The sequence below is a fragment of the Lontra canadensis genome, unplaced genomic scaffold (genome assembly GCF_010015895.1).
Source record: "Lontra canadensis isolate GAN:19392208 unplaced genomic scaffold, GSC_riverotter_1.0 scaffold4, whole genome shotgun sequence".
Taxonomy (NCBI): domain Eukaryota; kingdom Metazoa; phylum Chordata; class Mammalia; order Carnivora; family Mustelidae; genus Lontra; species Lontra canadensis.
This window is the reverse complement of record NW_022630998.1, coordinates 54,779,953-54,801,985: the sequence shown is the minus strand read 5'-3', so window position 1 is coordinate 54,801,985 and position 22,033 is coordinate 54,779,953. Positions and strand designations below refer to the sequence as shown.

Sequence of the window (22,033 nt, the reverse complement as noted above, 5' to 3'; positions counted from 1 at the left end):
TCCAAGGCTGGAAGCTTATTTCCTTAGTATATTCCACTGTAAAGGCAAGAAGTTTGGTCAGGTTTTATGTGTTTTCTAGTTTTATAATTTATAACAATCTGTATGGATTACTTTGAAATGTCTGTTGCTTGTGTGTTCATGTTGTTTGCCTACAGGGAGACATCAGAAATTTGTTCCACACTTTGCATCTTGGAAAACCAAAAGAAATTTTCTAGTGAAAAGAAAAATACATAGAACATGACTTCAGTGTTGGGAAACCCTCGGATTTGTACCACTGACAGCTCTTTGCAGATCTGAGGAAAGGGAAGTTTAATACCAGAGTTGTCTCTTACGTCAATATTGGGTGTTGGTTCACTTTTCTCCTGGGAAGAAAGCATGTATTTTGGGTCCCTTTTTCCTCCACCTGACATGTGGAGGAAACCAGAAGTCAGGGCCTTAAGCTGCCTTGCTTTGGGACCACTCTCCACCATCAGCTTTCAAAGAACTGTCCACATCATATTTCTGTTTTCTGTTCCATGATTCCGTGGTAGAACCACGGAGCCCACAGTTTTGTTTGGGGTTGTGGCTCTAATGAGTTTGCTTTTTACCAGCCAGACTAAAGAGAAGAAGTCAAGGGAAACAGGAGTCACCTTGCTGGACAGGTCCTCCTGCAGCTCCCACCAGCACAGGAGGCCCACGCCAGAGACCAGGGCCCACAGTACCGTCTGCTCTCCACACGGGGAGGGGCCCATCATGCCAAAGTGGAGGCATTACCCAAGTCCCCTCTGTCAGAACTGCGTACTGTTCCCAGCTGGAAGCTTGTGAAGCCTGATGTGTGTTTTAGCATGGAACAATAAAACCGGTTTAGTTGTCCCTCGGGCCTGGTTTTTTCAGTAGCTGGCTTGGAGGGGGAACATGTTATCACAGATTAAATATCAACATTGAGCACTTGATTTTCCCAGAGGACGTTGGTTCCTGGCAGCTGCTCAGGACTGTCCAACAGAGAGGGCCAGGAGGAGAGGAATCATTTTGTCAGACGGGAATGGCTGAGGATCTGTGGGGATGGCTGCCACAACCTCTCAGAGTTCCCCAGGCTGGGTTCATCTCTGGAGAGGAAACTCCCAGCTTGGATGACCACGCGGGCCCAGGAAGACCTCTTGGCCAGAAGCCTTCTCCGCTTGCTTATTAGTGCAGAGGTTAAGAGCATAGCCTCAAGCACCTAAATGCCTGTCACCTAACAGCTATGTGGCCATGGCCAAACCACTTAGCTACTCTGTGGCTCGGGTCCTTTTCTGGAAAAAGGAGCTATAATAGCATCTTCTTGAGGGGTGAAAGGATTAGATGTCTTAAAACACTTAGAGCACTTTGAACAGTGCCTGGCATACACAGGTAGCCACTAAAACGGTTTTCCCACCTTCACAGTGTTTGCCACACCTACCAGCCACCCACACTGTTATTTACTTAACATTATTTGAATGGATTCCACTTTAATCTAAAATTTAATTGAAAACTTTACATCCCAGGTATAAATGGGAAACTAACATAATTTGCTGTGAACATAAAGTAGCCGTTAAAGAGTTATAACAGGGACGCCTGGGTGGCTCAGTTGGTTGGACGACTGCCTTCGGCTCAGGTCATGATCCTGGAGTCCCGGGATCGAGTCCCGCATCGGGCTCCCAGTTCCGCGGGGAGTCTGCTTCTCTCTCTGACCTTCTCCTCGCTCATGCTTTCTCTCACTGTCTCTCTCTCAAATAAATAAATAAAATCTTAAAAAAATAAATAAATAAAAAATAAAGAGTTCTAACAACTCCTATTTACTGAGTCCTTGCTACTTGCCAGGCAGTGGGCTAAGAGTCTTGACTTCTGAGAATCCTCACAGCTCTCTGAGGTCAGCCTCATCCTTTTACAGATGAAGAAACAGAGGCACAGAGGCATCAGAACATTCGCCCACAGTTACACACTCAGCAAATGCAGGAGGTGGTCCGGGCTTCAGGACCCAGGCTCCTCAGCCCTGTTCTGTGCTGCCGCCCGAACAAAATCAAGAATGTTGCATTCCCGGGGCTGACGGTGGCTGGACCCGCATCCCAGGATGGTGGTACCTGAGTGCCGCAAACTGGCTGGCTTATAGCAATTGAAACTCAATCTCTCCCAGTTCTGGAGGCTCCAAATCCAAAATCAAGATGTGGGCAGGGCGAGGCTCCCTCTAAGACCTCCAGAGGAGGCTCCTCCCTTGCCTCTTCCAGCTTCTGGTCACCCAGGCATGCCTTGGTTTGTGGCTGCATCTCTCCGATCTCTGTACCCGTCTTCACACGGCTGTCTTCCCTCTGTGTGTCTATCTTTGTGTCTCTTCTCTCCTTTTCGTGAGGACAGCAGTCACGCTGGATTAGGGCCCACCCAATGACTTTGTCTTAATTACGTCTGCAAGACCCTATTTCCACGTAAGGCCACATTCGCAGACGCAAGGAGTTAGGACTTCAGCGTATCACTTCAGTGCAGGCGGGGGTCGGACGCAATTCAGCTGCCCACCTAGGGCTTCAAGCTCGGGGCCAAGATCCGCCAGTGTCGGAGAGGTGTTCAAGATTTGCAGCCACCCGGGACCGTCTCCTTCATGCGGTGCAGACTGAAGGAGTCAGGACAAGGGAAGGACAGTCAGTGCCTCTCTGATTTAGTGATGCTTCGTGTCCAGTCCAGGTGCTAACTAAGATCAACCGTCTCCTGCCCCACTACTGGCTCTGTGGGCAAAAGGGGGTAGGGAAGAAAGCTTCCCAGGGAAGGATGGTGGTAGGAAGATGGGGGAAATGCAACCTTCTCCAACTCTAGGCAGGTGTGGAAGGCACAAGCTCGTCTCTAGAACCTGCCTTATGTGGCGAGGCTGGGATGCCAGAGAGACTTCATCGGAGGTGTGTGTGAAGAACGAACGAGAGTAAAGACCATAGCGGAGAAATCATTTATTTTCATACTATTTCCATGAAAACTTAAGAACAATCTCTCTTCTAGGAGGGGCTTGGGGAGTGGGTGAGGAGGAGGACTTTTCTCGCTCTGTCAGATAAGGTTGTCCTTGGTTGAAGGAGCCGTGTAGATTTCGTAGAGTCGGGAGGCCCTCATCTTGAGCTCCCGGGCCACCTGGCAGATGGAGAAGGGCCAACAGCAGTGCACGGCGAGCCAGTCCTCACACAGCGTGCCCTAGGGTGAGACCCACGCCTCTGTCCTGGAGCAGTCACGCAGGCTCCGTGCCATCCCCCAGGAGCCTATCCCGTCCACTGCTTCCGAGTTCCACCAAATCAATGCCCTACGGGGACACCCGGGGACACGGCTCCACCAGGACACCCAAGGGCCAAGCAGCTCAACTGCTTACCAATCCTTGCAGCTCAGAGACCTGGCTCACTTAGGGCTTCTGACACAGACTTCACACTTGAAACCACTGGTTTCTCTGTCAGCATCTTTTTTTTTTCTATTAGGACTTAATACTTCTAATTACTTTATTTCTTTCCTTGGAGTGGGTAATAAATGCCTATGGTCCAACGTTCTCACAGTAAGGTGGCACAGGAAGTAAAAAGTACATCCCTCTTCCCCGGCTGTCCCCAGCTACCCACTTAACTTATCTGGGGGCAGCTGTTGTTGGCAGGTTTTTATGTACACTTCCAGATAAATTCTATGTCGGCACAAGTACATATATAGTCCTTATATGTAAATAGTTGCGTACTTCTGTGTCTTGTACCTTTTATTCAATATATTGAATAAAATATATTTTTGAATATATATTCAATTCAATTGAATTGAAATTGAATTTGAATATTGAATTCAATTGAATTCAAATTGAATTTGAATATATATTCAATTCAATTCAATATTCAATATATTGAATCAATATATTGAAATATATTTTAGGGATCATTCCATTTAGGTATATAAGGAAATGTCTTTTTTATTTTTAACTGTCTACATCCTGATATGTATGACTTTCTGTGCTCAGTCTCTCGTTGTACCTAGGCTCAGCTGCCCTGGAAAGTGACACTGGCTCTTTGAAGCATCCCCAGGGAACCCTCAAAGTGAATTCTGCATATGCCCCATATTCTTCATTTTCACTTAGACCATCCCAAGTAAATCCTCCAAATTTGGTACCATTCTACCTGTCATCTTCTCTTGATGCAGTAAGAGAGAGAGAAACAGAAGCGGCCCATTGACCTGATGAGCATTATAATAGGTACCCCCTTGGAGATGCCTTTCATCCTGTCCATTTTAGTCCATATGAATGAAGTCAGAAATTTCTTCCCTTTCCTTTCCCAAACTCTTCTGCTAAATGTGGCGTTTTTTAAGCATTCTCACGCAGACTTTTTTTTTTTTAAACCACAGCTTTGAAAGACATTTAGATTCTTATATAGATCCAAGTTCACATACCGGTTCAAACACACTTACCCGTATTTTATGTCTCTCTCTGGTGCCAATTCTCAGTGCAAAGGTGGACCCGGGTAACAATGGCCAACAAAGGCACTCTCCATGATGCCTGGCGATGTCACACTCAAGGCACATTGGACAAAACAGACCACAGAAACCTGTCAATAACCACATAAAAGCAAGCCACGGTTCTTAGATGTGCTCAGAACAACTTCACGTCTCAAAGAGCATTTACAACCTGATGCCACCCATTGAATGCTGCACTGTCTCCCTGCAATCAGGGACTGAGAATGAATAACCAATTGTCAAAAGTCAGTGGATGAAAATTGCCATAACTGAGCCACATCAAAATTGTCTTCTTTTGTTAAACACTGGCAAAGCTGCACCTGATACAATTCTGTTAGCGTTCACTATGGTAATTGTTTTTTCCTGTCAAGAGAAGAGCATTAAATAATTTTTTACAGTTGAATCTTAGCTGTTGCTTCTATTATGTTCATCTATTTTCAATATTTAAAATAGACCCAGTATATGATACTTGTGAATAGCAGGCGTCTTTCTCTGTAAATGTGATTAAAAGCTCTTTTATGGTGCGCTGATTCTGCCTGCTATTCTCATCAGGACTGTATTCTATTTCCCTGGCCAGAAGGTTACTCTCATTTTTGCTAGTTTCATGGAGCCACTGACATCTGCCAGTTTTAATCTGTAAACTATTAGAGGCTTGGTTCCTTGAACATCAACTGGAAACAGTGTGAGATTTATTTATTTATTGATCTTTAACTCCTGATACTGTTTCCTACACATTCTGCATGAACCATCTAACGCAGAGGATCTATTTTAAATATGTTTTGGGTCGCAGACCCTTTTGAGGATATGGTGATAGCTATGAAGTCACTCCTCAAGGGAAAAGAAAAAGACCCAGACATGCAAAATTTTGCGTTCAATTTTGTGGGGTCAAGGATCCACTGAAAGCTATCAACAGACTGCAGATTAAGACTTCCTCGTATACAGTTAAGATGTTATGTCATATAGCATTGCAAATGAAGATGACCTTGGAGAACACAAATAATTAGGACTATAAAACAGCAAAATAAATAAACACCAAAAAGCTAACCATGACCTTTAACGCATGTATGCAATAAATGGTATTCAGACATAATTTATATACAAGAAAATGAACAGACCGTAAATGTTATGTTGGGTGACTTGTGACAATCACGTTCTCACCCAAGTAACAAGTAGAACACTGCCCTCAGAGTTCCCTTGTGCCCCTTCCCAACAATCCCAGCCCTACCATCCCCACTCCAGAGGCAACCACTGTTCTGATTTCTCTTCCCATTGATAAGTTTTGCCTCCTCTTGGACTTCATATACAGGGAGCCATCTTTATTGTTATATCCACCTTCTTTATTCAACGTCATGTTTCCTGAGGTTCACCTTTGCTGTTATGCAAGTCTGTAGTACATTCTTCATTGGCGCTGAGTAGTATCCAACACACGACTGTTGCACAGACCGCTTCTCCAGACTCTTGCTGGCTAGTCCATCCTCTGCTATTGTGAATATGTACTGCGAACACTCCTGGACAGGCCTTCATGCGGACATATATTTTCATTCCCTATAGGTGGATTCCTGGAAGTGGAATTGCTAGGTCATGAGGTAGATTTATGTTGAACTTGACAAGATAGAATTCTCCAAAATATTTGCGCCATTGAACAATCCCACCAGCAATGGATGAGAGTTCTAGTTGTTCCTCGTCCTCACCAGCATTGGCTACTGTCGGTCCTTCTGACGTTAGCCATTTTAGTGAGTTTGAAGTGGTTATGATCCCAACCTTTTAAGTGCACCTGACAAAAAGGCTCACATACCAGTGTCACTAGCATGATAACTTCCTGTCAAGGGCCTGTATCTGTTACCTGTCCTTCCCTCCCTCCCCAAACAGTGGGGCATGCAAAGTCCCACTCCCAGATTCAATGACAAAAAAGCAAAATGAGAGGAATGCTGTTATATCTTAGAAGCTCAGGAAAGATGTTCCAGGATTGTGAACTTCACCCTGGCTCTGAGGGGCTGAGGTGGCACACGTGCATACAGAGAGTGAGGACTCTGAGGAGAGGAGGGCAAGGAGCAGCCTATTTGAAAACCAGAACATCTATTCCATCCATTCGGGAGTCGTGAGATAATCCACTAAATCACGTACTGTAGGCATCCCTTACCCCAAAGCAAATTCTGAATTCAGCCTTGAGTGAGTCTGAGATGTTTTGCCCCACACTTAAAAAAAATAATAATTACTCCCAGCCGGATCAGAAGGCCCCACCCTGCACTGACCACTGGGATGAACAGCTCAGAGGACACATGGCCCAGTCAACTTCCTGCGAGTTTATAGGGGTCATAGTGCAGGCAACCCTGAATTAGGAGACGTGGAAATCATGGCACAGGAAAAAACAAGCAATCAACTCTCATTTAATGCATGAATTATGAAATAGTGCAAATGCCTACAAATAAAAATTAATCTAAAATTGCATAATTATAAAGCTGACAAGCTAAGTAAATAATAAATTGTGTTTACACAATCACCTGAGCTGCACCACTATCACTGGCAAGGAGAAATGCCCACCATCCTCAGTAAGTATACTGTAAAAACGTTGCTTTGTGCATTGGAACTCCTGCATCTCAGCTTTACAACTGGTATGTCTTTTTAAAAAATACATGCTGTTATTTTTATTTTTAATCCTTTCCTTCAGATAACCATGTTATCTAAGCATTCATTAGGATGTAGTTACTAGATACTGAAGGCAACACACCAAAACACACATTCAGTTACCTTGGGACAGAAATCAGATTGGATTAAAAAAAAAATCACATGAAAGTCGAATTCTTATTAATGTAATAGCTAACATTAGAGTTCACCATGTACCAATCCCTGCTAAAAATATATTGTATTCATTAGCTCACTTAATTCTCACAACAATCCTATAATACAGATATTCTTATTGTGTCCATTTTAATGGATGATAAACTGACGGCTAGAGGGACACATTTATTAGGAAGGAAAGGAGGCCAGATTTGAACTAAGGTAGTCTGGCCCCAAACCCAAAGTCTTAACTACTACACACAATCCTGTACGTTCTCATGTTTTATGTATTTATGTTACAATGGTTGTGGATCTGTGTGTTCCAAGACAGTATCCTTACTACCACTAATTTGTATTTATTCCTGTGTGACTCTCTCACATCATGCAACTTTAGGAAAGTTGCTTTTCATCAGATGTTACAGCTCTACATGGTGGAGTGAGAGAGAGAAAAATTCCTGGCTCATACTCAAGAGGAATGGGCAAGAGCGAGACCATGGAATGTTGTCTTAAAGAGTCTCTAGGAGAAATTTTTACAGCATAGTTGCTAACTCCTACAAATCAATATATAAAGGATTAAGCAAAAGAAGAAAATGGGGATAGGACATGAACAGGTAATTTACCAAAAAGGAAACACAAATGGCCAATAGCAACCGTGAAAAGCCAGTTATTAGTAATCAGGGAAATGCATATTGAGACCTTCAGAAACCCCATAAGCATGCCAAGTTTTTCAATATTTACATTGTGCGGAAACCAGAGAGAAATAGCTACACAGTCCTTTTGAAAGCAACTTGGGTGAATCTAGTAAAACTTTAAGTACACTAGGATCTAGTAATTCCACGTGTGAGCATCTACCCTAGAGTAAGAAGCAGTACACGGATGTCCACTATAGAATTATTTGCAGCTTGAAATTTAAAACTTCAGTGTGCACTAATAGATGAAAGCATAAATAAGCCATGATGGTATAAATCATACTATGGAATAATTAAGAATACAGTGAAAGAGGGGCACCTGGGTGGCTCTGTTGGTTAAACATCTCAGCTCACATTTGCAATGACATGGATGGAACTAGAGGGTATTGTGCTGAGCGAAATAAGTCAATAAGAGAAAGACAATTATCATATGATCTCTCCGATATGAGGAATTTGAGAGTCAGAGTGGGGGATCGTGGGGGGAAGGAGGGAAAAATGAAATAAAATGGAACTGGGGAAGGATACAAAGCATAAGATACTCTTAATCTCAGGAAACAAACTGAGGGCTGCTGGGGGGTGGGAGGTGAGGGATAGAGTGGCTGAGTGATGGACACTGGGGAGGGTATGTGCTACGGTGAGGACTGTGAATAGTGCAAGACTGATGATTCACAGACCTGTACCCCCGAAGCAAATAATACATTATATGTTAATTAAAAAAAAAAAAAGGTCTCAGCTCGGGGCACAATCCCAGCATCCTGGGTTCGAGCCCCTCATCAGGTTCTCTGCTTAGTGGAGATCCTGCTTCTTCCTCTCCCTCTGCCTGCTGCTACTCCTGCTTCTGCTCTCTTTCTGTCAAATAAATAAAATCTAAAAAGAAGAAGAAGAAGAAGAAGGAGGAGGAGGAGGAGGAGGAGGAGGAGGAGGAGGAGGAGGAGAAGGCAGTGAAAGATTAAGTACCAAGAGAATTAAATCTCTAAGACATATTTTGAGTTTAAAAAAAAAAATCAGATTGCAAGGGCACTTAGGTGACTCAGTCAATAAAGTTTCTGACTCTTGATTTTGGCTCAGGTCATGACCTCAGGGTCATGATATCGAGCCTTGCATTGGGCTCCATGCTCAGCACAGAGTCTGCTGGAGCTTCTCTCCCTCAGCCCCTCCCCTGGTCCTGCCCCCATTTCTCAAATAAATAAATAAATAAAACCTTAAGGGGCACCTGGGTGGCAAAGTCAGTTGGGTGGCCAACTCTTGGTTTCTGCTCAGGTTGTGATCTCAGGGTCATGAGATCGAGCCCCACATCAGGTTCCATGCTCAGCAAGGAGTCCGCTGGAGATTTTCTTTCCCTGTTCCTCTGCCCCTCCCACTCCTGCTTTCACTCTCTCAAATAAATAAATCTTTTTCTTTTAAATCCTTAAAAAAAATCAAATTGCAAATGATACATACAGCATAACACTATCGTTTGTTTAAAGTGTTACAAAAGAATAGTATATATTTCTAATGGCTACATATGTAAACACGGAAAAAAAGATCTGGAAGGAAACCCTCCAAACTGATTTAATAAAAAAGAACATTTATGATCTCCTTTTCTGTAATGTTTCATTTCTTACAAGGTGAACATATACATGTGTTATTTGTGTATATACATATATGCAAATATATATTATTATATTTTATTTGTTTGTTTTTAGGGCTTCAGGCTCAAAAGGGATTTGAGCCAGAAATCCAGCCTCTTCCTCTTACATGGCACCCATAGGCCTGGCGGTTATAGAAGTACCTACTCCCTCAGTGTTCCTGGCCTATCCTCTGAGATGGGCTCCACCCTCATGCATGGAAGTGATTTATTATTCATCCCTCTCACTCACAGGGGAATTGAGAAAGAAAAAGCCTACACAGAACCAGAGTGCGAAGCCCCAGAGAGCAGAAGTAGGAAAGGTGGGTGGAAACTGCAGCGAGGCATAGTTTAGATCAATTATTACAAAAAGGCAGAACTACTGAGCAGTAAGAGATGGTCAAGAAAGAAATGGGGCACCCCCATACCTTGTGGGTGGGCGTGTAAGTTAGTACAACTTCCAAACAGAGATCCAGTTGGCAGCGTCTATCAAGTTTTAAAATGGTACCTACTGTTTGACCAACAGGTTGATTCCTCAGCAATTGTCCGACAGGTAAACTCACACACATGCAAAGTGCCGTCTATACGAAGACATTCAGGGAGTGTGAGTTTGAACAGCAAGAAGTCTGGAAACCACATTAAGGTGCTCCAATAGATTTCTGGATAAATAAATTATGGTACACTCATAAAATGGAATCTATGCAGCAATGTAAGATATTTGGTGCCGAACAGTGTGTGTTTATAGTTCTACTATTTGTGGAAATTACATAAATACACGTACAGCAAAGAATCTGGAAGGAGAGGTACTAGAGTATCAACAATGATTATCTCCAACAGCTGGGATTACAGGATACTGGTTTTTGTTTTTTCATAAGTCTCCGTATTTTTCTTTTTTATGATGATTCCACAATACTGTTATAATAGAAAAAATAATCTCCTTTGCTCCAAAATTATTTTACACCTTCACAAGCATACAGACTGTATGTGGACTCAGGTAAGAGTTGTCATCTCTGGGGAAACTGGGTGGACAGACAGCAAATGTATCAAAGGGGTAGGTAATTTTTCATTTTGCATCGTGTGCATGCTAAACTTTACAAAATCTCTTTTTAAAAAAGATTTTATTTATTTATTTGACAGGGAGCTTGCACAAGAAGGGAGAGCAGCAGAGGAGAGGGAGAAAGAGACTCCCCACGGAGCAGGGAGCGCATTGCCAGGCTCCATACCCAGGATTATGACCTGAGCCCAAGGCAGACACTTAACTGACTGAACCACCCAGGGACCCTTTTTTTCTTTTTCTTTTTTTTTTTTTAAAGCACAGAGCTGCCTCCCAAGGAGAAAAGCCCTCCTTCCTAGAAATGCTCAGAAAGCCAAGGCTGTCAGGTTCTTGCCAGGCACAGTGCAGAGGAAATTTTGACAAGCAGGTGAGGGGCCAGACCAGTGACGCCAGTACCCCTTCCAACTCAGAAGATTTATGACTCTTTCAATGAAAGCAAGAAAGAAGGAATCCAGTGAGAATATAGGTTCAAATTCATTCACTGATGGGTTGTTCAGCAAATGTTTTTCAGTGCCTCCTGCTGACCAGGCACCCTGCTGGCCACGGCAGGGGTGAGCAAGAAGCAGTGGTGCCTCCTTCTAGAGAGGTACACTTTACCCAAGATAAAGTTCAGGGACACAGACCTCCATCACAGGCCTTTTCAAGCCTTCCTCTTCCAGAAAACCAAAGAGAATCCTGGCCCACTTCATCCTACACATCTTGGGCATCTGGTAAGTACTAGTCCCACCAAGCTCTTCACCCCCCACGTGCTTATGGTGCCCTCCACACGGAGGTAGGTGGTCTGAAAGTCGTTTCCTCCCAGGTTTCAGTATCAGCTTTAAGTCGGTTTCTCAAAGAGGCCATCTCTGACCCCACTCCCCTATAGTTTCCTTCCATAACACCCTCTTTCTTTCCTTCAGGGCACTTACCACAACTGCTGTTATTGTTTATGGATTCATTTGCTTAATGTCTATCTCCTCTATGAAACCTTCTCTGTCTTATTCACTATTATGACTGTAACACCCATCACCTGTCGGCACATGGGTAGGAACTCAGTAAATATTGAATTACAAACCAATGTGCATTAAACTTGCCACATAAACCTTCTCTGGGGCAACATCACAAACATTCCTGAAGCTGGGCTATCTCGCCTCGCACCGCACCGTGGACAACATTTAGCAGCCAGCCACTCAGTTCCCTGTGGCTTTATTTTCACACCTGAGCTTGCAGGAACCCCATCTACAAAGGACTCAGAAATATCCATTTGCCAACCCTAGCGCACAGTGAGTGCAGATAAAAGTGCCCAGGTGGGAAGAGGGAGGCAGGCTCAGGTCATGATCTCGGGGCTCTGGAAATGAGCCCCACATTGGGCTTCCTGCTCAGCGGGGAGCCTGCTTCTCCCTCTGCCCCCTCACTGTTTGTGCTCTCTCATGCTTGCTCCCTCTCAAATAAATAAAATCTTTAAAATAAATAAATAAAAATAAATTTAAAATGTAATTGCAATAAAATGACAAAGCAAAATGTCAAAAAGAAATGGAAATCACCGCTGTTCTTGACATACCCTTTGTTTAATGGATGACAAATTATAGCAGTAATTCTCAACATGTAATGGAAGGCTGTCCCAGGATGGGACTCTGGCGTGGAAAAAGTCATGGAAAGCGGCTCTCCTTTTTTGTTCCCAAGTTTGTCACAACTATTTACACAGTGGTCGGCTTGAATTGAAATTCTGTGGATAAAGCAGCCCTTTTAAACAAGGAAAGAAGCCCAGGCTCCATAGCACTCATGTTCCACTCATGTCCTGGGTTGATGACAGTGCGGAGAATGAGCATTTAAAGCGTATCATCTGGAAATTTTCTTCTGAGACAGTCAGCTTCGAGACACTATGAGCAGTCATAAAATGGAGGTCCATCCAGGGAATAACAACCGGGACACAGAACATTCCAGATCATCTTGTACTGTGTATCCATGGCCCCTTCTCCACGGATCGTGCCAAAATGTAAAGAATGTTCTATTTCGGGGCCCCTGGGTGTCTCAGTGGGTTAAAGCCTCTGCCTGCGGCTCAGGTCATGGTCCCAGGGTTCTGGAATCCAGCCCCGCATCAGGCTCTCTGCTCAGCAGGGAGACTGCTTCCTCCTCTCTCTCTCTCTGCCTGCCTCTCTGCCTACTTCTGATCTCTGTCTGTCACATAAATAAATAAAATCTTAAAAAAAAAAAAAAAAGAATGTTCTATTTCTCCACACATCCTCCCTTCTTACCTTGTCCCCAGAATGGGCTCTGAAACGGGCCAGCAGGGACTCTCAGAAGGCCGAGTGTGATCGGTCTTCACATTGATGGCGCTGGGGGACAAAGCTAAGTGGTGAAGCAGCATTTAAGGCAGGGGCATGGTGAGGATGGTTGTTTCTTTAGCCAACTTTTTCGGTGCCCTTGGGATGGAGTAGAAGTCACTGTGCGACAGCACGTCTATGCCTCCTGATTCTACTCTTGGCTCTTAACAATTTAAAATAACAATAATATATCTCAGATTCACTAGGGGCATTATTCTGTATTTGTTGGGCATTTCCTGATAACAGCACCCCAACAGTAATTTGGGAAAAATATCTCTTCACTACTGGGGGCAATGCTGATAGGACTGTCCTTTAGAATGACCTAAGCCTGGCAAAATGGACTCCATCTGCTCCATCAATTCTCAGAAGGAAAAACAAAATGACAAAAATGTTTGCAGTTGATCAGAGAGTATCAACTAGCTTCTGATAATGCAGCCTGTCCTGGGGGCGCCTGGGTGGCTCAGTGGGTTGATTCTCTGCCTTTGGCTCAGGTCATGATCTCAGGGTCCTGGGATCAAGTCCTGCATCGGGTGTTCTGCTCAGTGGAGCCTGCTTTCCCCTCTCTCTCTGCCTGCCTCTCTGCCTACTTGTGATCTCTCTGTCAAATAAATAAAGTCTTTAAATACGGTATAAAAATACAGCTTGTCCCTTCTGAACTTAGTTTTTAGTTGATTTTTTGATTCTCTGAGCTACACCAATGCCTCCAAATGAAATGCAATGTTTATTCGTGTATTAGTTTCCTAGAGCTGCCATAATAAATACCACAAACTGGGCATTGTTTTCTCACAAACTGACAATTTCCAGAGGGGAGGCAGGTGCAGGGGCGGGAGGCGGGGGGGCAGGAATGGGTGAAACAGGTGATGGGGATTAAGGAGGATACGTGTTGTGATGAGCACCAGGTGTTGTACGGACGTGTTAAATCACTAAGTTGTACACCTGAAACTAATATTCCAATATATGGTAGTAACTGGAATTTAAATAAAAACTTCAAAAAGAAAAGAAATCATTCTCTCAATGGGAGAATTCTGGAGGCTAGAAGTATGAACTTAAGATGTTAGCAGGGTTCGTTCCTTCCAGAAGTTCTGAGGAAAATTCTATTCCATGCCTCTCTCCAAGCTTTTGGTGGATGCTGGCAATCCTTAGCATTCTTTGGCTTATGGAGGCATTATTCTAATCTCTGCCTCTGTTTTCCCATGGCTTCTCTTCTTAGTGTTTGTACTTAAATTTTCTGTTTCTTATGAGAAACACCAGCCATTGGATTAGGATCTACCCTAATGTAGTAGAACCTCTTTTTAAACTTGACTACACAGCAGAAACCCTATTTCCAAATAAGGTCACATTCAGAACGTACAGGTGGACATGAACTTTGAAAGGACTATTCAATCCAGTAGAGCATGCAACCAAAAAAATTGATCCAGTCAAGTTCCAAGCCAGTGTTAAGAATGGGTTCTAGGTATTACGTTTTTGTTTTGGTTTTTTGTATTCTTTTTTTTTAAATTAACATATAATGTATTATTAGCCCCAGGGGTACAGGTCTTTGAATTGTCAGGCTTACAGAATTCACAGCACTCACCATAGCACATACCCTCCCCAGTGTCCATAACCCAACCACCCTCTCCCTAACTCCCTACCCCCGGCAACTCTCAGTTTGTTTTGTGAGATTAAGAGTCTCTTATGGTTTGTCTCTAGGTATTACGTTTTAATCTTAACAACAACCCCTGAGGTGAGCACTTTTATTATCCTCCCTTTAGAGGGGGCAAAGTGAAGACCCAGAGAATTTGTTCGAGGTCAAATAGCCAGTAAGAGGCAAGCTAAGATACAAGGCAACGTCTCATCTGATACAAACATGTTCTCCTCACCACTACACTATATTCTAGGCTTTGCCATACTTGAAAATGTACTGATGACTCCACAACTCCCAACTACAAACTACGAAAGGAAAATGTCTACTTCCTAATTTGATGCTAGATCTCAAAATCTCCACATGGCTTTCCTGCCTTCTTTGGACCTCAGTACAGGGGACAACCAAAATCAAAGTATCTGGAAGAGACTAAGGAAGAAGCTGAGAGAATCAGAGAATGGCTGCCGTCATTATCTGATCTGAAGTCCACATGGGTAGCAGCAGCAGGAAGAAACCTGTTGAGCTCTGCGTCAGATGGGCAGATGGACAGGGATGGAGGGTAAGATTTTCTACGAGGCAATCTCTTCTCTGTGGGGCCCAGGCAAACAGTGAGGGGCTCAAGCATAGAGGACCAGAACACCAAAACTTGGTGGGAGAGCTTTAGCCTCAGCAAGACTGTCAGCTGAGTAGGGACTAGGACCATGAAACGGCTCAGATGGGTCTCTGATCAATACTATGAGGCTTTAGGAATGAATCCAGATCTTTCCAAAAACCAGCAAAGGGCAGAGAAAGCCATATTCTTCAAAAATAATAGACCCAGGGTCTGCTGGATTTTGAATGTTAGTGATAAATGCATATCTAACAGAGACCTCCCCCCAGCCACACAGCATCCCCCGGAAAGTCTTGTGGCCGAGATGCTCCCTAGGGCAAAGGCAGGACCTGGAAAGGGATGCTGACATGGTACCAGAGATGAGTCGGAATATCCCAAGATAAAAATGGAATAGATGTGCTTTGAACTTCATTCCCAGGGGACAATCATACAGCTAGGTACCTCTCTAGAGCTAAAATAGTATCTGAAAATATTTCCGTCAACATAGGAGGCTTTTTGTGATGATTTCTGTTCTTATAAGAGTACTGCATATTCCTCCTAGAAATACTAGAAAGAGATAAGCAAAAAGAAAATAAAATTACTTATTAGCCTACCATCTGGAGTATGTCATAAACATTTGTATTTGTATCCTTCCAGATATTTTTAAAATATTTCTCCCCAAAAAATGGTGTCTAATGTGCTTAGTTTTACAGTCTGCTTCTTTAACTTAAAAAGGTACCAAAACATCTTTCATCCCGTTGACTGTTATTCTACAATGTGACTTTTCATGGCTGTATAATAACTCAATGTGTGCATGCCCCATCAAACATTTCAGGTCATTCCAGATTGTTGCCACAATAACCAATGCTGCAGAATTTAACATTGCTAAATCTTCGCACGTGATTTACCTCCTTAGACTAAATGCCTAAAAATGTAATGACTGGGCCAAAGCTATATAACACTTGAGGTTCTTGTCATACGTATTGCTAAGCCATCCGGCAGAAAGGTTATACCAACGTCTCCTCCCACCAGCAGCAGATGGGGGAGCCCATTTCATGCATCTTTGCCAACAGTGGAGTTCGTCATTTAAAAAATCTTTGAAGTTACCACTTATTCTATAAAAGCATCCACATCCCTGAAAAGCAAGATTTTTTCCTGCCAAGGAGTGCACATGAGCCGCTAGAAGACTGGTCTGCTTATTCTAAAGCCATTATATTTCTGTCCTTGTGCCTGACGTAGCTCCTGCACCCAGGGATGACTTGGGAAAGAAAATAGTCAAGGACTTGCATGAAGAGGGAACACATACAGATTCTCCTGTCTCGGCAAACACTGAAGAGGCCGGTGCTCCAGTCTCCCCCAGTCTGGACGATCGCTGCGATGGTGGTCCTGCCAGGGCCTCCCCGGTCAGGCTGCTTCACCACAGCCTGGGCTGGTGCATGGCTCCTGGAGAGTCAAAAACAGTGATTAACTTGAAAACAAAGGGGATGGTTCAGAAGGATAACCATTAAGCCAAGACAGAGCAATAAAAAGGAGAAAGGGACACAGATGCTGAGTGGCTCTTAATTTGTAGCCCAACCTCCTCACCATCTGCCCCCCCCCCACCAACTTCTGCTCCGACTTTGCCCTCTCTCTGGTAATGGCATGATTACTCCAGACCCTGTCATTCACCCTTAAGGTCCAGTCTACTTCCTTAGTATTTTGTAATAGTTAAATCCACAAATCTGGAACCAAGAGGACTCGGTTCAGACATCAGCATGTCACTTGCTGGCAGCTTGACCTCAGCTGTCGCTTAACATCTCTGTTTCTTTTTGTTTGAAAGTAAGATTTAAAAAGATGACCTCACAGGATTATTGTGTTGAATGAAGGACAGATAATTAGTTTGCTGTGTCTGAGTGTATGCCCTGAGTGAGGCTGTACCCCAGGGGTTTTGAGCCTTCATTGAAGAAACTAATAGGGCTTGGGCATGGAAATTGGGACGAGGCCGTAGAAATTGAACACGCAGTTATCATTTAAACAAACAACCAAGACTTCAGAAGATGTCTTTTTCTGTTTGTTTAAAGATTTATTTATTTATTTATTTATTTTGGTGGGAGAAGGGCAGAGGGAGAGGGAGAGAGAGAATCTCAAGCAGACTCCTTACTGAGTGTGGAACCTGATGGGGCTGGATCCCAGGACCCCGAGATCATGACCTGAGCTGAAACCCAGAGTCAGATGCTTAACACACTGAACCACCCAGGTGCCCCCAGAAGATGTCCTCATATCAAAGTACTATATGATTATCCTGGGGGGCCCACCAAATACACCTTTGGCCTAGTTTTCCTTGAAGGGAAGAGATAGTCCATGTCACCATTCTCAAGTAGAAAATACGGGCCGAGGGGATAGCCTTCAAAAGTGAAGTGGAAAAACTCCCTTCTCTTTCTGGGCCCCAAAGCTGGTTTTGCCCCAGGTCCTACCATGGAGATACCTGGGGTAGTCCCACAGTGAAGGGTAAGCTGTACCTAGCCTCCTGGAAGGGGCAGATTGAGAGGATGGTTGAGGGACTGCCCCAGAATGAGTGTGAGCCTGTACATGGTAGTAATTATTCTACTTCCTGCTTCCCTTTTGGCAAGCCTCATTAACAGTCTGTACCTGTCTCTGGTGGGTTGTGAAGAATGAAAGAGCGAGCCTGCCTCACACGGGAGACAAAATAAATAAGAGACAGCAGAAATTCTTCCTGTAACAGCTGCTGTTACAGGACTAGTCACCAAGGCTCAGCACCTGTGACACATGGCCTGGAGGGCAGAGAGGAACACTCCTGAGCACCCTTAAGGCAACACCCTGAGGGCATCTTGGAAACAGCAGAGGGCCCTTTGAGAACCTCTAAATCAGGGCAGTAAATCCAGTGGGGGTGCATTGTTCTTGTTATTAAGATCCACATCTCTCTTTCCTTCTACTAACACTGCCCGCATCCACGCCCTCCCAAACCTGATGTGCCTTTAATAAACACATTAGCTTGTTAACAAAACAAATGCCCAAGCCTCACCCGAAGCCAAAAGCGCAGGTCTCCAGACAAGAGGTACAGAAATCGAGATTCCTAACAACGTCGCCAGCAATACCTAAGCTGTCATCCTAACACCAGCCAGCCTGAAACCTGGCAGAGGTGGATGTGGGGGCCACAAATGACCACACCAGCCTCTGAGTCTCCCATCGGGTGGGTGGGGACGTCAACGTGAGAAAGATGGCGAAGAACAGAGAGTAGGAGGAAGGCTGGTGGGGAAGAGGATGGGTGGAAGATCGCTGGTCTTCAGTGCCAAGGAGACACCAGCTGGGAGTTGAAGGTCAGGAGCTACCTGTCTGGAAGTGCACAAAGTGGAGCTATAAATAACCCCAACCCCTTCATCCTTTAGGCATTTAGAGACAAGGCTTGCAAGCTAACGAGCTTTTCAAGAGCCTGCAACACTATCTGAGGCCTAGGAAAAAGTACTGGCTCCAAAATACAAAAACTACAAGACAGAATCCAAAATTAGTTAATGCTCAACTAAACACTGAAGTCTAGCATTATGCCAACCTCATTAACTGTCAAATTCACAAATATTTTACTACATTTAAAAACAATTTAGAATTCTCATTTTGCAAAAAAATCCCAAGTACGAATGATTGCTGAGAAACAAGAGCCAATCATAAAGTGAACTAATTGCGGAGAGCCAAATAATTTCAAAAGCAAAATTATAAAAATCCTTTCACTTATTGTACAGCAGAAAAAGTATGGATATAACGTGTGGTATGGGTACACTTGAATACGTCTGTTACACTGTGGGTTGGGGCCCATGGTACAGACTGAACTGTGTTCCCCCAAAGTCTGTGTTGAAGCCCCAGCCCCCAGTGTGACTGTATTTGGAGATAGTGCTTTGAGGAGGTGATTACAGTGAAGTGAGGAATAGGGGTGGGAGAATGGGCTATAAAACTTCCATGTAAAAAGGCCACGTTGAGCAACCAGCAAGAAGGCTGCAAGCCAGGTGCAGAGCCCTCACCAGAACCTGACCACACGGGCACCTTGACCTTGTACTTCCAGCCTCCTGAACGGTGAGAAAATAAATTTCAGTTCACGAGACCACCCAGTCTATGACATTGTGTTAAGGAAGCTCAGAGCAAACAAAGACAGCTATGAAGATTTTAAACTGGTGAAGAAACCACATTTATGCCTGTCTTATTTCCTCTGTTCCTTGGGGTCAGTGAGCACAAGCTGCTCGCCCGCACCCCCCGACCCCGTAACCCCGGAATCCAGCACACAACCTGACACCTGGCAAGCTTGTGGTTACTTGGTGAACTAGACCAAACTGAATGTCCATATCTCTGCTGCTATCTTTGAGTCCTCCTCAAATCTAGTTATAAATTATGGGATCTTAGTGTTTCCTTCTCTAGCAGAGTTACACTTCTCAGGTGTGGAGAGAGGAAATAAAAGCAGAGAGGAGCCTCAAACTTCCTGCATCCCTCCACACCACCCATTTGCCATCAGATTCGGCAAGTTCTTCATTGAGTGGAAGACAGATTTTAGGCCCGGGCATGCTAAAATTCAAATGTGGCCTTCTTGCCTTCTATTTGTCTGACCTTGGGAAACATGTCACTGCCTTCAGCTCTGGTCTCTCTCCCATAAAACTGGATTGCAAACATCCTCCCTCTGCAGTGGTCTTGAGGATCAAACAGGATCACACTCTCGGCACACAGGAGGCTTGAAGTGGGTGGTGGCTACTGTTATTCTAACTCCATGATCCTGCACTGCCCTAGGGCCTTCTGTACCCTTTCCCAAGAAACAGAGAATGGAGGCAGGTGCTCTCGGGCAGTTTCTCAGGCGTCACATGGGCTGCCCAAATACCTAAAACTTCGATCCCAGGGACCCATCATCCAGCTTTCCCAGGACTAAGGGTTTTCCCAGGAGGGAGAACTTCCAGGGCTCACCTCAGGACATGCCAAGGTAAACCACGAAGTTTAGTCACCCTAAGAGATAAGCAACAGAGGGAGGCTTCAGCTGGTGGGAAGCAGGAGGCTGACTCAAAGCACAAGGCAAGAGGCCCAGTGCTGGAAGATGGGGATGCACACTCTCCCTGCTTTCTGACCTCACTCTGTGGTCCTCTTCTTGCTGCTGCTAAGCGCATTCCCACCCTGTGTCCCCACTTGTCTGGTGCTTCGCCTTGCCAGGGGGGTGGGGGGGGGACGTTGTTCCTGTCACCCTCTTCCTTGATGAAACTTGCAATACTAAAAAGCATTCATTCTGCCTCCCACCCAGGCTTCCTTGATTAATTCAAACTTAACTGAAGCCAAAGCTCTGGAGTTTTGATTTCAAAGGACTAGAAATTACTGGCAGCCCCCAGTAGTCAAGTTTTACTTGGTCAAGGTTCAACGCTGAAAGTTAAGAATAAAAGACGCCCTTTCACCCAAGCTAGCCCTTCTCTTTTCACTGGCCAAGCAGGGCCCGAAGGAACTAATCAGTTGCCCCTTTTCAAGTACCAGTGGAAAATGATAGCAACTACTTTCTTCCCAAGCCCAGTTTTCTTCTCTTGGCTCCTCCTAAGAAGAGACTGATTTTTAGACAGAGAGACAGAAAGAGATTTGATATGCTACCCAAAAAGAAAAAGAAAAAAATCACCCAACTCTCTACCTCACACTGGAAAGAAAATGTTCATCTTCAGAAGAGATGAGTGAAAGCAACAGAGGTGAGTGTAGGCTGAGTAAGGAAGCATCCTCAGGAAATTTAGAGAAGTAATTTCCAAACCAATTCATAGCGAAGAGCTTTCCTGTCTCGGAGGCTCTCCTTCTCCCTTTGACAAGAGGCTGATTCTAAACTTAGATTCAATCCAAAGTAAAGCACCTCTTCTAAAGAATGTTGCGTTCATATTCTGGAACCTGAGGTCACAGCACTGTAACTGACAGACATCTTATTTCTTTAAAGACGCATACACATCTAACTGGACGTGTCTATGTCAGGGTATTAGGAGTTTCTGAAGTACGCCTCTAGGACATGCCTTATGCAGGTGTGGATCTCAGCAATGCTGGGAAAATGTCCAGAGAGGAAAAAAAAAAAAACTTGAGGAAAAGATTTGGAATTGAGAGAAGACATCTACAATCATAATTCAGGGTTACATGAGAAAAACAACAGCAGGGACCTGCCAACTCTGCTACATAGTCTTCACATCAGACCCACAGAGAGTAACTGCTGAGGGTTCTGAATCTCAAAGCATTTATTTGAGCGGGTTTGTGAGGAAAAGCCTTTATAATACCTTCCAAATCAAGATTCTCAGATACATCTTCCTAATTGCCTTCACTCACTGGGTTCTGGGCAAGTCTGTCTCCTCATCCAAAAGGATGCGTCCTACATGAAGGACACCCATGTTTCTTCCACTTAACCATTCCAACTCTAAGCGCATAACATGGTGTATGCAACAGAATAAGGATTTAGTAACTTGTTGAACAAATGTGCTATACATGAAAATTCAAGTTTGTAGGATAACAGAGATGAACAGGTGATTACTAAGCTTTGCAAAAAAATGATTTACAGGGGCGCCTGGGTGGCTCAGTGGGTTAAGCCGCTGCCTTTGGCTCAGGTCATGATCTCAGGGTCCTAGGATCGAGCCCCGCATCGGGCTCTCTGCTCAGCAGGGAGCCTGCTTCCTCCTCTCTCTCTGCTTGTGATCTCTGTCAGATAAATAAATAAAATCTTTAAAAAAAAAAAGATTTACAATATGGTTCCTTTAAGGAGTGGATAACCATTGTCCATGTAAGCTGACTCTATATTTTAAAATTGCATTTGTACTTAACTTTTCTAATCAAACATCTATTGTATGAACTGACTAAGCTGTAGGCCACATAGCTCTTTCACCTAAAAATAAAATGAAAAAGAGAAAGAAAAAGGAATGTTCTTCTTTATAGAAGAATGACAACTGTATGAAAAAGAAATAATAGCATTTAAAAATCACCAT

General features: G+C 44.1%; 2 protein-coding genes across 3 annotated transcripts in view; one reads left to right on the top strand and one right to left on the bottom strand.

Moving 5' to 3' along the window:
- The window catches only part of SH3RF2 (SH3 domain containing ring finger 2), a 125,474-nt gene extending 124,622 nt beyond the window's left edge, over window positions 1-852 (top strand). The window contains exon 11 of one of the 2 annotated variants that reach the window (XM_032850909.1): window positions 595-852. The gene's annotated coding sequence lies outside the window, so the exon portion shown is untranslated. Of the gene's footprint in view, window positions 1-590 lie in introns of both variants that reach the window. The other variant, XM_032850905.1, reaches the window with a different exon arrangement.
- Window positions 853-2,771: 1,919 nt separating this feature from the next.
- On the bottom strand, window positions 2,772-20,870 carry PLAC8L1 (PLAC8 like 1). The gene is made up of 4 exons (XM_032850883.1): window positions 20,716-20,870; window positions 16,387-16,523; window positions 4,396-4,532; window positions 2,772-3,162 (listed from the first exon to the last, which is right to left on the bottom strand). Exons 1-4 carry the CDS (start codon window positions 20,835-20,837, stop codon window positions 3,022-3,024), a joined length of 537 nt encoding a protein of 178 aa, XP_032706774.1. The 5' UTR covers window positions 20,838-20,870; the 3' UTR covers window positions 2,772-3,021.
- Between the last annotated feature and the right edge of the window lie 1,163 nt (window positions 20,871-22,033).